Source organism: Schistocerca serialis, chromosome 1 (assembly GCF_023864345.2).
Source record: "Schistocerca serialis cubense isolate TAMUIC-IGC-003099 chromosome 1, iqSchSeri2.2, whole genome shotgun sequence".
NCBI classification, from domain to species: Eukaryota; Metazoa; Arthropoda; class Insecta; order Orthoptera; family Acrididae; genus Schistocerca; species Schistocerca serialis.
The window spans coordinates 1,166,148,967-1,166,166,151 of NC_064638.1; the positions used below are offsets into that span (position 1 = coordinate 1,166,148,967).

The 17,185-nt window shown below is 39.3% G+C and overlaps 1 protein-coding gene across 1 annotated transcript in view; it reads left to right on the forward strand.

The window, feature by feature from the left end:
* The first annotated feature begins 28 nt into the window (after positions 1 to 28).
* The window catches only part of LOC126418252 (probable cytosolic Fe-S cluster assembly factor CPIJ010948), a 62,680-nt gene continuing 45,523 nt past the window's right edge, over positions 29 to 17,185 (forward strand). The window contains exons 1-3 of the mRNA XM_050085178.1: positions 29 to 235; positions 332 to 427; positions 1,807 to 1,965. Of these exons, the coding sequence (XP_049941135.1) occupies positions 170 to 235; positions 332 to 427; positions 1,807 to 1,965 (321 nt within the window). The 5' untranslated portion in view covers positions 29 to 169. The remainder of the gene's footprint in view (positions 236 to 331; positions 428 to 1,806; positions 1,966 to 17,185) is intronic.

Genomic DNA, 17,185 nt, shown 5'->3' on the forward strand with positions numbered 1-17,185 from the left:
GATACTTCGAACATCAAACATCTCTGGCAATGTTTACATGAGGAGGCGAGTTGTCAGCAAGTTTAAGGAGCATTGTCGTATTCGACAATTAAAACTTGAAACTAGTGCTATTGAAGTATCCAGCTTGGACGTTTTTAGTGGCAATAGGAAATTGTTACTGTGATATAATATGACATCACGCTTCAGTGGTGCTTTGCAATTAACAAATCTAGACGACTATATCACACCGTCCCAGGTTCTCAGCCACGATGATAAAAAAAAATAATAAAACTTGAATTGACGTTGGCGGATTGCGTGTGGTTTCTTCATAAATTTATTTTATTCGTTACAGGAATGCATTAAGCCTGTGGAGATTAAAAAGACAAATACTGGTACCGGCGCAAAAATTAAAATCCAAGACGATGGAGCATATACACAGATCCAGCAGGTACGAATTGATAGGTTTTCATTTTATCCCGTTTCACACTAGAGAAAGCTTAGGATAAGTCAGCCCACTCTAATGTATTAATGTTTAGTAGACAGCAAGTAAAACATACCACATTATTTAACATTTCCAAATTTTTTTCGGACATTTACAAATGTCATTACTGCATCTTTTGTTCCATCTCTGACTGACTTTGTTATTAGTTATAAAAAGACTGAGTAATAGTGGACGTGCGTAGGTTTCAGATATGCAATCACATACTTGTTTGAAGAGATTTTAGTACTTCAGCCGGTCCTCATCAACTTCATTCCACGGTATTTCATCTGGACACTTGCCAGTAATCTTCGGGCGAGCCATCGAAGATGACTGGCAGGTGCCCAATTGAAATATCGTGGAATGAAATTTACAACGACTGGCTGCAATCCCGAAATATCTTCGACCTTTAGTACGCTGGGGAAATTTTAAATTTTACAGTTGCATACAGTTTTATTTTGGCAAAATATTACTCTATGCATTGCACTGCATGTCCACATGTCCCGTAGCTTTCCTTTTTCTTGTGAGAATGGGTGATTGTGTCAAAACATTTAGACAAATCTAAAAATATAACGGATGCCAAGTTTCTTTTGCATAATTCATCTACAGATTCTGTTGGGCTATAAATAGCATTTCATGTAGTGGTGTCACACAGCTCACAAGTATTTGAAAAATGTCATGTTACCACCTTAAGCTGCTGATAATATTCTTTATTTAACGACCTATTTTGGTCAACACACCATCATCAGTTTCCTAAAAGCTTTTACAGCAGCGTATTTGATGAATATAAAATCATTGATGTCAGATAATAAAGCTATATTTTTGCCACTTCATATGTAAATTACATCAGTATATGGATTGTGCTAGGCAGTGTACTCTTTCATGTTACATCACCAGTCATTGGATTGCTGCTGTAGCATGAAAAGGTACATTGTATGTTATCAGCAGCTTGAGATAGTAATCATGACGTTTAGCTATAAATAGCTGTTTTTGTCGTTTTCACTTTTTGGGAACCATGTTAGTGCAGGAATCAGAATACTGCATTTCTCTATGACTTCAAGAAGCCAGATACTAAAGATATTGGACTGCAGTTATTTGTGTAATCCTAATATATCGGCACTACTATCCTGTTTTTAATTTTTCTGAAAATACTCTGCTGAATCCACAATTAGGTATATCCAACAATAGTTCAGTTAGCTTTTTTGGATGGATTTAGTATAGGCCTATTAGAGATCGTCTGATGTGGCAGAATGATATTTAGCAACAATATTGACCTACAGTGTCTTTTTCAGGGTTATCAAAACCAATATAATTTTGAAGTCATTGGTGAATTAAGCCTGATGTTTCAGGGTGGAGCAGAACAACGACTGCAAAAAGTGGAAATCACCCTAGCAGACTGCTTAGCATGCAGTGGATGTATTACATCGGCAGAGAGTGTTCTAATATCTCAACAGAGCCATGAAGAGCTGGAACGCATATTCACTGAGAAGCGGGAGCAAGTGGCAGCGGTATGGTGGTATACACAGAATTTAATAGTAGATATATTATATGTGATACTATTGTGTTTATGCAAAAAAGAATTGCATTGAAAAAAATAAGTTGTCTTTATAGTGTAAGACATATTCCTCGTGAAAAGGCTGTTTATCTCATGACAGTTTAGAAACTTAAAACATCTAATAGAAAAAAGGCTTGAAGATGTACATTTTGTGGATAATTATGACACTTGTTGCTGATAAAGAGGGGATATTGTATAAGTGTTTTCATTATTATGGTGTGGTTTTATTTATTAGGCAGTTTGACTACTGCCTCACAGTATATTTGTTCCCTCATGAAATTTGTCGAAGAAGGTTCTGCTGCTAGGTAGTTCACACAGTAGAGATGTGGGCCAGAAATTGCAGGAAGTGTTGGGGAATGGGTACCAGGGCACCAGCATCGAGAAGCTTAGTGCAGGGTAGGCCCAGGTGACTGACAGCATGTGGGAGTTATGAAGGGATTTTATGGAGGAGGATCAGGTAGTGATAGTGGATGGAGCAGGGAATAGTCTTGATCAGGACGGAGAGTAAGATGTAGGTGTTGACCTGTGTAAAGATAGCTACTCAAACTGATGGCACCACTGTGCATTTCATGCAACTGTTTCAGCATCATCTTAATGCAGCTGTTAGGTGCGTTAACATGGGGCTGGAGAAGGCACTGATGGCAGAAGGCATGGGTCACATTGCAGTGGTGCCAGTTGAGTCTATCAATAGATAGGGTTTCACTAGGCATGGCCTGCAACTCAACAGGTATGGGAAGGGGAGGCTGGCAAAGATTATAGGTGACAGTGTGGTGAGGGGTGGTGGGATCAGTCATGGAAAAATTCCTTTAGTAGTTAGTGTGAGAGCTGCACCTTTTTTAGATTGAAGTCAGCTGATAGGTATAACTGCTTGAAGGAAGTCCCTCTAATTAAGGGCTCACCTTCAGAGGACTTCATGTTTCCAAATAGAGAAGGAATTAGCATAGTCATCAAAATATAAGAGGTGGTAAAGATAAAGTTAGTGAACTGCTTATAGATGTTGACTCTGAAATTATTGGTATATCGGAGCACTACTTAAATAATTTGACAATTCTGGGGCTTCTTTTACCAGGATACTGATTAGCTGGCTGCTTTTCAAGGAGCTCCTTGCGGGGTTGTGGAGTGGCCATGTACGTAAATAAAAAAAAAAAAACAATATTCCATTTGAGTACATAGACATGGCACAGCATGGCAGTGAAAAGATATGTGAATATTTTGCAGGGGCAGGGGAATTTAATAAACTAAACTTGTAATGTTTGTTGTTTATAGGTCTCCTAACTCTGACTTCAGAGCATTTCTACTCAAGCCAGAGACCGTTATTGATTCACTTTATAGGAAGTACCAGAAATTAGTTATATGTGGTAACTTCAGTATTAATTTGTATATGATTGTGCAAGAAAAAGGATGTTGATAGATCTAAATTCATATGATCTGATGCAGACTGTGTTTTTTCCCAGTAGGGTGCATGGTAACAGTAGCACAGCCATAGACAATACTTTTATTCATTAACTTCATTACTAGATGGGCATTCTGTTATTAAAAGAGTGAATGGGCTTTCAGACCATGGTGCACAAATTTTAACATTAAAAGGCTTTTGTACTCAAACAAATGTCACATATAATTACAAACTATGTAGGAAAGTTGATCCAGTGGCAACGAATTATTTAAACCTCATCAAGGAACAAGAGTGGCATGAAGTTTATAGTGCTGATAATAAGGTTGGCAAATATAATGCTTTCCTTAACACATTTCTCATGCTTTTTGGGAGTTGCTTTCCATTAGTACATTCTAAACGGGTTAATGGCAATAAAGGGTAGGCTGGGTGGCTGACTAGTGGGATAAGGATATAATGTAGAACAAGGCTGGAATTATACCAAAATGTTAGAAAAGTCAGAATCAAGCTACAGTTGCCCATTACAAACATTATTGTAAGGTGCTTAAAAATTTTATTAGGAAGGCAAAGAATATGTGGTGTGCAAATATAATAGCTAATTCATTGGATAAAATTAAAACCATATGGTCAGTTGTGAAGGAAGTGTCTGGTCAGCAGCACAAGGTTGACAATATGAAGTCAGTTCATAGTAAAAATATTTCTGCTGCTGATAAATCAGATATATGTACAGTATTTAACAATCTTTTCTGACCACTGCTGGTGAATTAGATAAAAATTTAGTTTCTACAGGGAGTCATACAACTCTCTTGGAAAATGCCTTTCCAAGATTGATGTCTGAAATACTCCTCTGTGATACTGACAAGGGAGAGACTGAGTCAATAATTAAATCACTGAAGACTAAGGACTCTCATGGGTGTGATGGAGTGCCTAGCAGAATATTTAAGTACTGTGCCGCACATGTTAGCCCTGTGTTTAGCCATATTTGTGATTTTTCCTTTAGGAATGGTCAGTTTCCTGAACAATTAAGTACTCAGTAGTAAAGCCGCTTTATAAAAAGGGAGAAAGGAATAATGTAAACAATTTTAGACCTATTTCTATGCCATCAGTGTTTGCTCAAGTTATTGAAAAGGCTGTGTATGTAAGTATAATTGATTTTTTATATCAAATAATTTGCTATCAAATGTGCAGTTTGGCTTTAGAAGTCATTTAACAAGTGAAAATGCTATATTCCGTTTTCTCTGTGAGGTAGTGGATGGGTTAAACAAAAGGTTTCGAACACTAGGCATGTTTTTTGATTTTACTAAGGCATTTGATTGTGTTGATCACAAAATATTGCTCCAAAAGTTGGACCATTACGGAATATAGGGAGTAGCTCACAATTGGTTCACCTCTTATTTTAGCAACAGACAGCAAATGGTCATTATTCACATTGTTGAGAATGGCTGTGATGTGGGGTCTGAGTGGGGTACGGTCAAATGGGGGGTTGCCCCAGGGATCAGTGTTGGGGCCACTCCTGTTCCTTATTTATATAAATGATATGTCCTCTAGTATTACGGGCAACTCTAAATTATTGCTGTTTGTTGATGGCACTAGCTTGGTTGTACAGGATGTTGTGTATAACATTCAAACAATGCAGTTCATGACCTAAGTTCATGGTTTGTAGAAAATAAACTAATGTTAAATCATAGCAAGGCTCAGTTTTTACAGTTTCTAAGACAAAATCCAACAAAACCTGACTTTTTAATTTCACAGAAAGGGCATATGATTAGTGAAACTAAACAGTTTAAATTTCTAGATGTTCAGATAGATAGTAAACTGCCGTGGAAAGCCTACGTTCAGGATCTGCTCAGACTTAATGCTGCCATTTTTACTATTCGAACGGTATCTGAGGTAAGTGATCGATCGACATGGAAATTAGTCTACTTTGCTTATTTTCATTCATTTATGTCATATGGTATTATATTTTGGAGTAACTCTTCCGATTCTAATAGGATATTTTTGGCTCAGAAATGGGCGGTTCGGGCAATACATGGTGTAAGTTCACGAGCCTCTTGTTGACCCGTGTTCACTAGTCTGGGTATTTTGACATTGGCCTCTCAATATACGAGGTGTGGCTAGAAAAAAACCGGACTAGTACTGGTGAAACAATAAAACAAATGCAATAAAGCTGAAAGTCGCGTGGCCTGTCACGTGACTCTCGCTCCGCCTACTGCTCGAGTTTCATCTGCCTCCTGCACTCAGTCTGCCCGTGGTGTCTGTTTTAAGTAGTTGACGTTTCGTCTGTGCGTCGGAAAATGTTGAGTGTACAGAAAGAACAGCGTGTTAGCATCAAATTTTGTTTCAAACTAGGAAAATCTGCAAGTGAAACGTTTGTAATGTTATAACAAGTGTACGGCGATGATTGTTTATCGCGAACACAAGTGTTTGAGTGGTTTAAACGATTTAAAGATGGCCGCGAAGACACCATGGATGACACTCACACTGGCAGACCATTGTCAGCAAAAACTGATGCAAACATTGAAAAAATCGGTAAACTTGTTCGACAAGATCGCCGTTTAACAATCAGAGCAGTGTCTGAGTTAACAGGAGTTGTCAAGGAAAGTGTTAGGCAGATTCTTCATGAAAGTTTCAACATGAACAAAGTGTGTTCAAAAATGGTTCCAAAGTGTCTCACAATTGAACAGAAGGAACGCCGAAGAATGATTTGACCTGACATCCTGGAAAACATTGAAAGTGATCCCACCTTCTTACAAAATGTTATTACTTGCGATGAATCGTGGTTTTTTACTTACGATCCCGAAACTAAACGCCAATTGATGCATTGGAAAACTCCTGGTTCTCCACGACAAAAAAAAAAACACGAATGTCAAACTCGAAATTCAAGGCAATGATGATTGTTTTTTTTGACATCAAAGGGATTGTGCACATTGATTGGGTACCAGAGGGACAAACAGTGAATCAGCATTACTACATTAGCGTCCTGGCTACCCTACGTGAGTGAGTACGGAGAAAACGGAACGATTTGTGGAGAAAAAAGTCATGGATCCTTCACCAAGACAATGCCCCAGCTCACAGTGCGTTGTCAGTGAAGACGTTTTTGGCAAAACACAACATTCCCATCTTAGATCATCCACCCTACTCACCTGATTTGGCCCCCTGTAACTTTTTTCTTTTCCCTAAAGTCAAGTCAGCTTTGAAAGGAACTAGATTTGAGACTGTTGAAGCAGTAAAAGAAAAAGCGACGGAAGTAATGTATGGACTTACCGAAAATGATCTGCAGCATTGCTATGAACAGTGGAAAATTCGTATGGAGCGGTGTAGAGACCGAGGAGTAGAGTACATTGAAGGAGATAACATGAAATTGTAAATAATTGTAAATAAATGTTTTTTCCAGCATCAGTCCGGTTTTTTTCTAGCCGCACCTCGTATATATTCTTTACTGTCATTTCTTGTAAACAATATCTGCTTATTCCCAAGAATAAACAGCTTTCACTAAGTTAATACTTGGCAGAAATCCAACCTGCATTTGGATTAGTCTTCCTTAACTCTTGTGCTGTAAGATGTGCAGTATACTGCTGCATCCATTTTTAATAAGCTACCACAAGAATTCAAATATCTTAGCAGTAATCCACACACTTTAAAATCGAAACTGAAGTTTCCTCATGGGTCACTGCTATTCTGTTGAGGAGTCCCTTGAAAAATTAAGCTGATTCTTATGTTATATTGCCAACGGCCTTGCCACAGTGGTAACACTGGTTCCCATCAGATCACCGAAGTTAAGCGCTGTCGGGCTGGGCTAGCACTTGGACCATCCAGTCTGTCGAGCGCTGTTGGTAAGCGGGGTGCACTCAGCCCTAATGAGGCAAACTGAGGAGCTACTTGATTGAGAAGTAGCGGCTCCAGTCTCAGAAATGGACTTACGGCCGGGAGACAGTGTGCTGAACACATGCCCCTCCATATCTGCATCCAATGACGCCTGTGGGCTGAGGATGACACAGCGGCCAGTCTGTACCTTTGGGTCTTCGTGGCCTGTGCGGGAGGAGACAGTTATGTTATATTGTTGACTGAGTTTACTGAAACTTATGGCTTGACTTTTTTTGGGTTCATAAGCATTTTATTTTTATCTTTCATTACTTTTATGTTGTGATTTCATGTATGGACACATTCCATGATCATGGAGATTTGCTCCTGAATTTAGTCCTATGGAACTTGACTTATAAATAAATAAATAAATAAAATAATCCACTTCAATTCAAAAGGAACAATAATGTGCATAATTTCAATATCAGAAGAAAAAAATAACAGTCATTACTTTACATTAAGGTTGTCTTTAGCATAAAAGGGGGGTGGACTATGCTGCAACCAAAAATATTGATCATCAACATCTATACTCTGCAGCATTGTCAGCATGTAATCATATTTACAAATTAATTTGTTATTTGAATGTAAAAGGCTCCTTCCACATCTTTAACATTTATCACACAAATGATCTATGGAACATGATGAGACTAACTAAACGGCTGTACACCATTTCTGAAACCAAGCACATATGGATGTCCAATAAACAGTGTCATTGAGTCAAATAGTGCCCACAGGTAGCCCAATGTGTCTTAAAATTTTTTATGAATGCATTTGATGAATTAAAGACTAGTGAAGTTACAATGAATTTGTCACATGCCAATATGTAGCAAGTGGTTTTTAACGGGGAAACTAATACTTCTTGTTACTTGCATGTAACACAAACAGGATTGGTATCAGTGCAGTATTGCACTGATAAGTTGGTGACATCATTAATATGATTTTTAATAAATGGCCAGTGGTTTATGTCATTAACAACACAAACTCATTAACAAAACAAAATCCAGGAAACAAACCCTCAACAGGAAATGGGGGGGGGGGGGGGCGGAGTGATTTGATTTGGGCCAAGAATAACCTTGCTATCAACACCCACAATCATACTAAAAACTTGAATATTTTACTGCAGTGGGGAAAATAGTGGTTTTGATCAAGGAATCAAATGTAACTACAGTTGACCATATAGTTATGGAATAGATGTACAAAGTATATAAAAAAGAATTGTTACACATTCATGGCTCACTGTCACTTTCCAACCTAAATTAGGCCTAAGGATACACTACAGAGCAACTTGTAACCATAAACGTCATTTTACAAAAATGGCTCTTTTGTTGTCTTCAACAACTCGGAGCCAGAGTATCTCCTTGCAACCTAATATAGACTTTGGGCTACACTAAATTCAGTCCGCCATTGCAACCATGGCTGGAGGAACATAAATAGGTGTAATTGACAGCATGGTTTGGTACATCATTCCTCTTACCAGATTGCCATATTCATTAGAGCTGTATTGCCTTATTAAAGAACATGGGGTATAAACGTATTGCAGACAAAAAATATTGCTGACATCTATACATCTGAAACATAAAACAAAAACATGCCCATCATAATCTATGTAACATATACCATCACACACCAAAACATATACGGCTTGCATTGTTTACTAGTCCTACACAGACAATCCCCCTCCCCTTTTTGTCCTAGTCTCCCTCCTCTGCTTGGAGCTGTATCCTCAACTATCACCCCATCTGATTTTTTAGCCAATGTTGTTATCTTGCGAATCCCTACCCACAGTATATATTTTTATTTTCTGCTTGTGACAATCATGTATGGTTCAGAAATGTGCTTGCTGGCAGCAAACCATCTCATAGAATGGCTGTAAATGCTGCAAAATATTGTATGTTTTATCTGGCACTGAGAGATACTCAGGGACTTTCAAATGAACCCTCATTCTCATAAAATAGAAGTCCGATAATCTTTATGTTAACATTTCAGCTTTGCTGTGTATGTTCCTTTAGTCTCTAGAAACCAGTGTCCCTAAAACTTCTATGGAAAGCATCGATGTCCAATCTTTTGATAATTTAGGGAATATTATTATTGAAATCCATAAGTGATGTAGTCATTCAGTATATCATATATCTACTTTCAAACTCATCAAAGTACATCTGAGGCCGCCCGTGGTGGCCATGCAGTTCTAGGTGCTACGGTCGCAGGTTCGAATCCTGCCTCAGACATGGATGTGTGTGATGTGCTTAGGTTAGTTAGGTTTAAGTAGTTCTAAGTTCTAGGGGACTGATGACCTAAGATGTTAAGTCCCATAGTGTTCAGAGCCATTTGAACCAAAGTACATCTGACACTCAGGAAAAGTATTGATTTCTGCTTTTATTACATAAAGATGGTGTTTGCTCATCGGCATGATAATGGAAAATCCCAAGTAGAATTCCAACATTGTAATGAATGAAGAGAACTACCCAATATTATTGCACCTGGGAGTGAGGGTGCTTTGGTTGGCTTATCCTGAGAGTTTTCATTGTGCTGTTTCATGAGGAGATGCTGAACCACTTGATAGTATATGCACAGCTGTCTTTAAATCTTTCACAGCGTGATGTGTTTCTTTAGTAACCACTGTGTACTTGTTTACTTTAGCATCACTGTGTGTTTCCGATAATGGCTCAGGGGGGGGGGGGGGGGGGACACATGCAATAATACACAACTGCTGTATCAGTGGACAGAGAAAAAATGTTTTCTTTTTTCCCTCACATCTAGAAAAGAACATCTGCTTAGATTTTGATTATGCATATTGCCTTTTTAATGTATCTGAACTCTTCATATGTGATAAAACTTTAAATTTTAACTATGCAATTTGAGTTTTGGATCTGCTTCTTAATAATAGATTTATTTGGGTACTACGTCTCAAAGAGTTGAAGATTATGTACCACAAACAACTTAACATTTTTAAGTGTCACAGCAAATGAACTTGGGAAGTTGACAGGTCTGAATTCCTGCAGCTTCACAGGGCTTTTGTTTGGTCATGACTTAACACAGGGTGTTTAAAAAAATTATCCCACATTCTTATCAGAGAGAACACATTTCAAGACTAGAAAAAAAGGCATATAAATATATGTTCAGGCTGTCAACTGACTCACAACATTATCAGCTCTAATGTATTGCTCGTAAATAGATGACGCGACCTATTTTTGTTTGCTTATATGATTGCTAAACAATCACTAAAAAGTCGCAATAATTGAATATTTGGAGGTATATACATAGTACAATTTAAAATGGAACAACTTTGTAAAACTAACTATAGGAAAGGCAAATAACTGAAATTCACTGAAAGGACATGTTGTCTATCCTGGGATAAGGTAGCTTACAAAATCATCATTCAGCTCATATTCAAGTATTGGTCCTTACCACATGGGACTGTAGCTTAAGTGCCTAAACAAGTCTGTATTTGCAGTGAAAATGATGTCAGATAAGGAGATATAAATATAAAAAAAAAACTTGCATACTTTGCTTACTTTCATTCTGTTATGTCATATGGGATCATATTCTGGGGTAAATCATCTAACCAAGTGACAGTTTTTCGCATGCAAAAGCATGTAATAAGAATCATTTGTGGTGTAAATTCAAGAACATCCTGTAGAAACCTGTTCAAGGATCTTTGTATTCTAACCACTGCTTCTCAGTATATTTATTCCTTAATGAAATTTGTTGCAAGTAATATATCTCTATTTCCAACTAATAGCTCAACACACAGGATTAATAATAGAAATAAGAACAATCAACATGAAGACCTAAAATCACGTACCCTGGTCCAAAAAGGGGTTCAATATTTAGGAATACACATTTTCAATAAATTGCCAGCAACCATTAAAAACTTGGTTTCTGATAAAGCACAGTTTAAACAGAGTTTTAAAGACTTTTTGATAGGCAACTCTTTCTACTCTATAGATGAATATCTTAACAGAGACTTTAGGCCAGCTTAAGTAAAACGGCCTTGCTGTGCTGGTACTGCGAACGGCTGAAAGCAAGGGGAAACTACAGCCGTAATTTTTCCCGAGGACATGCAGCTTTACTGTATGATTAAATGATGATGGCGTCCTCTTGGGTAAAACATTCCGGAGGTAAAATAGTCCCCCATTCGGATCTCCGGGTGGGGACTACTCAAGAGGACGTCGTTATCAGGAGAAAGAAAACTGGCGTTCTACGGATTGGAGCGTGGAATGTCAGATCCCTTAATCTGGCAGGTAGGTTAGAAAAATTAAAAAGGGAAATGGATAAGTTAAAGTTAGATATAGTGGGAATTAGTGAAGTTCAGTGGCAGGAGGAACAAGACTTTTGGTCAGGTGATTACAGGGTTATAAATACAAAATCAAATAGGGGTAATGCAGGAGTAGGTTTAATAATGAATAAAAAAATAGGAGTGCGGGTTAGCTACTACAAACAGCATAGTGAACGCATTATTGTGGCCAAGATAGACACAAAGCCCATGCCTACTACAGTAGTACAAGTTTATATGCCAACTAGCTCTGCAGATGATGAAGAAATAGATGAAATGTATGACAAGATAAAAGAAATTATTCAGGTAGTGAAGGGAGACGAAAATTTAATAGTCATGGGTGACTGGAATTCGTCAGTAGGAAAAGGGAGAGAAGGAAACATAGTAAGTGAATATGAGTTGGGGGCAAGAAATGAAAGAGGAACCCATCTGGTAGACTTTTGCACAGAGCATAACTCAATCATAGCCAACACTTGGTTCAAGAATCATGAAAGAAGGTTGTATACCTGGAAGAATCCTGGAGATACTAAAAGGTATCAGATAGATTACATAATGGTAAGACAGAGATTTAGGAACCAGGTTTTAAATTGTAATACATTTCCAGGGGCAGATGTGGAATCTGACCACAATCTATTGGTTATGAACTGTAGACTAAAACTGAAGAAACTGCAAAAAGGTGGGAAATTAAGGAGATGGGACCTGGATAAACTGAAAGAACCAGAGGTTGTACAGAGTTTCAAGGAGAGCATAAGGGAACAATTGATAGGAATGGGGGAAAGAAATACAGTAGAAGAAGAATGGATAGCTTTGAGGGATGAAGTAGTAAAGGCAGCAGAGGATCAAATAGGTAAAAAGACGAGGGCTAGTAGAAATCCTTGGGTAACAGAAGAAATATTGAATTTAATTGATGAAAGGAGAAAATATAAAAATGCAGTAAATGAAGCAGGCAAAAAGGAATACAAACGTCTCAAAAATGAGATCGACAGGAAGTGCAAAATGGCTAAGCAGGGATGGCTGGAGGACAAATGTAAGGATGTAGAGACTTGTCTCACTAGGGGTAAGATAGATACTGCCTACAGGAAAATTAAAGAGACCTTTGGAGAGAAGATGGCAACCCAGTTCTAAGCAAAGAAGGGAAGGCAGAAAGGTGGAAGGAGTATATGGAGGGTTTATACAAGGGCGATGTACTTGAGGACAATATTATGGAAATGGAAGAGGATGTAGATGAAGACGAAATGGGAGATAAGATACTGCGTGAAGAGTTTGACAGAGCACTGAAAGACCTGAGTCGAAACAAGGCCCCGGGAGTAGACAACATTCCATTAGAACTACTGATGGCCTTGGGAGAGCCAGTCATGACAAAACTCTACCATCTAGTGAGCAAGATGTATGAGACAGGCGAAATACCCTCAGACTTCAAGAAGAATATAATAATTCCAATCCCAAAGAAAGCAGGTGTTGACAGATGTGAAAATTACCGAACTATCAGTTTAATAAGTCACAGCTGCAAAATACTAACGCGAATTCTTATCAGACGAATGGAAAAACTGGTAGAGTTTCTTCGGCCGACTGGAAGCAGGAGAGGCATCATAGGACATTTTAATTTCTGCTGTCCTGAATATAGTTTAATGGCATCCGGTGCAAAATATACAATTTTCAATTCCACAGACCGAAATACAGTGACGTGCGATAGAAGAACGCTGTGTGAAGAGGTGTGGTACTGCACTTTGGCACACTTAAGATCAGATAACATGTCTTACAATTCCTCGGACACTTATGTTTTATGTATCAGAGTCTTCAGAAAGATGTGCAATACAAAATGAACGTATTTTTGAAAATTCGATTGTTTTTAAATTTTTGACGTCCTATCTCAAACGCTCGAAGGACACCACTGTCTACTATTGCCCCAGTTCGGAAATACCGTAGATACGGGTCTGATGCGCAGAGCAGTCTTGAGTTATAATAGGGAAGCGGCTAGTCTCCTTGTGACCCGTGTTTACATTTAATGATTTTGCTGTTTCCTCTTTGTCTACTGCACTCACGTCAAATGAAAACAAAATTGATTTCTTTGGCCGGGAGCTATCATGTGAATTAAAATACATTCACATAATTATGGAAGGCTAAAATATGTTATTAGTTTCAGATTTTATTTTATTTCCACCTTTCTGACAGTCAAGCATTAATTGCCACGCAGAACAATGAAGTTATATTTATTGGTTTGCTGAAGAAATTTTCTTTTATTAATCTTTTCCGCTGAGACAGTCAATATATTTGAAACAAAGGGTTTAATTTCAAACTATTGACTAGTTTCAACTGTTTGGTGCATTTCAAGTGTACGTTTTCATCTTCTAGCACATATGGCATTATACCATAACAAAGAACCAGACATGAGATAACAAAGTACTGGTAGCCAAGGAAATTTACATTCCGAAATCAAATTGAAAAACTTAATATTAGGTCGATGCCTACTTCACTGGGAATCTGGGACTCATTTAAAAATCAGCTCTTTGATGACGAGCCACTTAGAAGAATTTATAGCCCAGAAGATCACACTTTTATGTCGTTATTAAAAAATTTACTGGCACATTTGTCTGATATATCTTAAAATTTAATACGTGCATAAAAGACCAACATTATATGTGAAAGCTTAGCTTCTCTTGCAGCATATTGGCCTTGGAGACCAATATTATATGTGAAAGCTTTGTTTTTCTTGTAGCAACATTATATATATTAATTTAAACCATTAACTTTTCCTGTTCGTGTGTTCGCGCTACTTAACAGTGATGTTGCTATTGGCTGACTACACCACGTGTCCGAAGCTCTGAATATCCGCTGTCATCGGCTGGTGAGATCACGTGACATGAGCTATGACTGGCTTACAAATACTCATCGCAATCTCGATTTCAATGCTTCGGAAAGTAACATGCGGTGTTTGGTGGAATTCGAATTTATACTTTCGTAATACGAAAATGTGCAGCATACATGTTACTGCACATCAAACATCTTTCCAAAAGGTGTTTCGTCTTCCAAAGTGCCGGGAAATTCTATGCCCATGTATAAAACCATAACCATTCAAAGAATTGATAAGTTATACAGCTCTGAGAGAAAATATACTGTCAATTAATGGGGAAAAACTATGTTTCCACTCGGGAGAAAGTGTATATTTAACTGGGAAATCCGGGAGAAATCCGGGATTTTTTTTTTTTTTTGTCCACGTATACACCCTGGTTACGCTGCAATATACTGCAGGAGTAATAAGAAAAAGCTACCACCGAGAGTAAAAATTTCCTCCTGCCAGATATAAATAGTGGAGTGCAGTCAGCAACAGACAGAAGCCATTAGGAAGCAGTTCGGATCTGAGGACGGACGTGGTCTGTGTCCGAATGTTCAATCTTCGTAGGTGACGATTCCGGAAGTCTGTTCCAGCTCACAGGAGTCATCCGTTCACCGCCAGATGTCAACTTCAGTTCTGGAGGTTGGCCCGAGTTCAGTTGGCACCATGGCAGACTAACCACAGCGAGAACTTCCAGCAGGACTGGCCGCAGCGCAGTCTTGGTCACAGGCGCCGCCAGGGCTGATGCCCGCACTTCATGGCAACCTGGCCCCCCCAGCGCGTGGTCCATCCATGACAGGACCTCGCAGACATCACGACTGATGGCGTCCCGGCCGCCGGTGCAGCAGGCGTCGGCAGCTGGCCCCATGGCGCGTAGTCCGTCCATGCCGGGACCTCGCGGATATCGCGACTGACGGCTTCCCAGCTGCCGATGCCTGCTGCACTGCACCAGCTGACCTCATGGCGGCGCAGCTCCGTGGACGTGCCCATACTGAGGAACTGAGCGGCGATGAGTTCATCTCAACCACAGGTTATCCTGGCTTCAGCAGAGCACTGGTGACCTGAGGCTCCCGAGTGTGATCAGCGGCAGGCGTTGCGCGCATTGTCGGAGAATCTACACAGCAGCAGCCAGGCGGAGGGATCCGCAGGGCTGGGCAGCGATGACAAGGGAGAAATTGTAAAGAAAGTTCAATAAATAATTGTAAAACTCCATGCCATCTCAGTCTTTGGCGCAGCCACTGTGTCTGCAGCTAACAAGTGGTGCAGAAGTCGTAATAGCATATACTGTACTCGAACATTATGAATCACCTCGAAGAAAATGACTTATTGATACATAACCAATAGGGATTCAGAAAATATTGTTCTTGTGCAACACAGCTATCTCTTTATTGCCATGAAGTAATGAGTGCTGTCGACAAGGGATCTCAGATTGCTTCCATATTCCTAGGTTTCCAGAAGGCTTTTGACACCATTCCTCACAAGTGACTATTAATCAAATTGCATGCATATGGAGTATCATCTGAATTGTGTGACTGGATTCGTGATTTCCTCTCAGAGAGGTCACAGTTCGTAGTGATAGATGGTAAATCATCGAGTAGAACAGAAGTGATATCTGGTGTTCTGCAAGGTAGTGTCATAGGTCCTCTGCTGTTCCTGATTTATGTAAATGATCTAGGTGATAATCTAAACCAGGCTGTTCCAGCTCGTCGGCTCCGTTGTGAGCCGTGGAGCGCTCCCTGCTCCAGGGAGCCGCATCGCTCGCTGTGACCATTCAAGTGGGCCGGCACGTGGCACGGCTGGCTGAGGCAGGCGGCAAGGCAAGCATTTTGACGTGCCAGCGGCGTCTTACAAGATCGACAACCTCATACTCTTAGCTGCTAAGACGTGGTGACATGCTACACCAGGAAATACGATGTTCAGGAAATAAATAAGAAATATCAGGCGTCAAAGTGCTCACAGCGTTAATGCAGAGGATGGCCTTCATTGTTGCATCCTGAAGAAATGATCGTTCCTTATTTTTTACTCTTTTCATTGCTGAGAAAAGCTGCTCACAACAATACGTAGACCCAAACATGCACATGATCTGAGCGGCATTGTTGTGAAGCTTGGGAAATGTTTTTTGCTGTAATGAACGATACCATCGTGACAAATCCAACGTGTTGTAGTACTTCTCTTTCAACAAAGTTGAATTTTGCAAATCAATTATCTCCAATTGAAGAGACAGTGACAAGTCATCGGGGGAAAATGAAAAAGGAGTGCTGAACACCTTAAGTTCCATTTCCAAACTAGTGAGGTCTTGGAATCGTGTTTCAAACAACATGATGAGCTGCTTTAACTTTGCTTGGTAACCCCCGAAAGTAGTACCTTCAGGTAGTTTTAAAGAAGCAAGACGATTGAAGACCGTTAAATGTCCATTACTCATCTGCCTCTCAAACAAACGTAACTTTTACATGAACGCTTTGATCTGGTCGTGCATGTCAACGATTAGCTGCCCTTTGCCCTGCAGTGACAGATTTAAAGTATTCAGATGCATAGTTATATCAGCTAGGAACGCCAGGTCTGATATCCATTTTATATCTTTCAGACAATGCATTTCTTCCCCTTTCATTTCGAGAAAAGGGGATATTTCCTCACGAATGACAAAGAAAACATCAAGAACTTTTCCCCGACTCAGTCAACGAATTGTACTATGGTAAGGTATATCCCCATACTCCTCTTCCATATCTTTCAGGAATCCTTTGAACTGGCGATGATTCATGCTGTGACGCCGCCAAAATTCACACACTTCACGACGTCTTTCATTACGCCACCTAGCT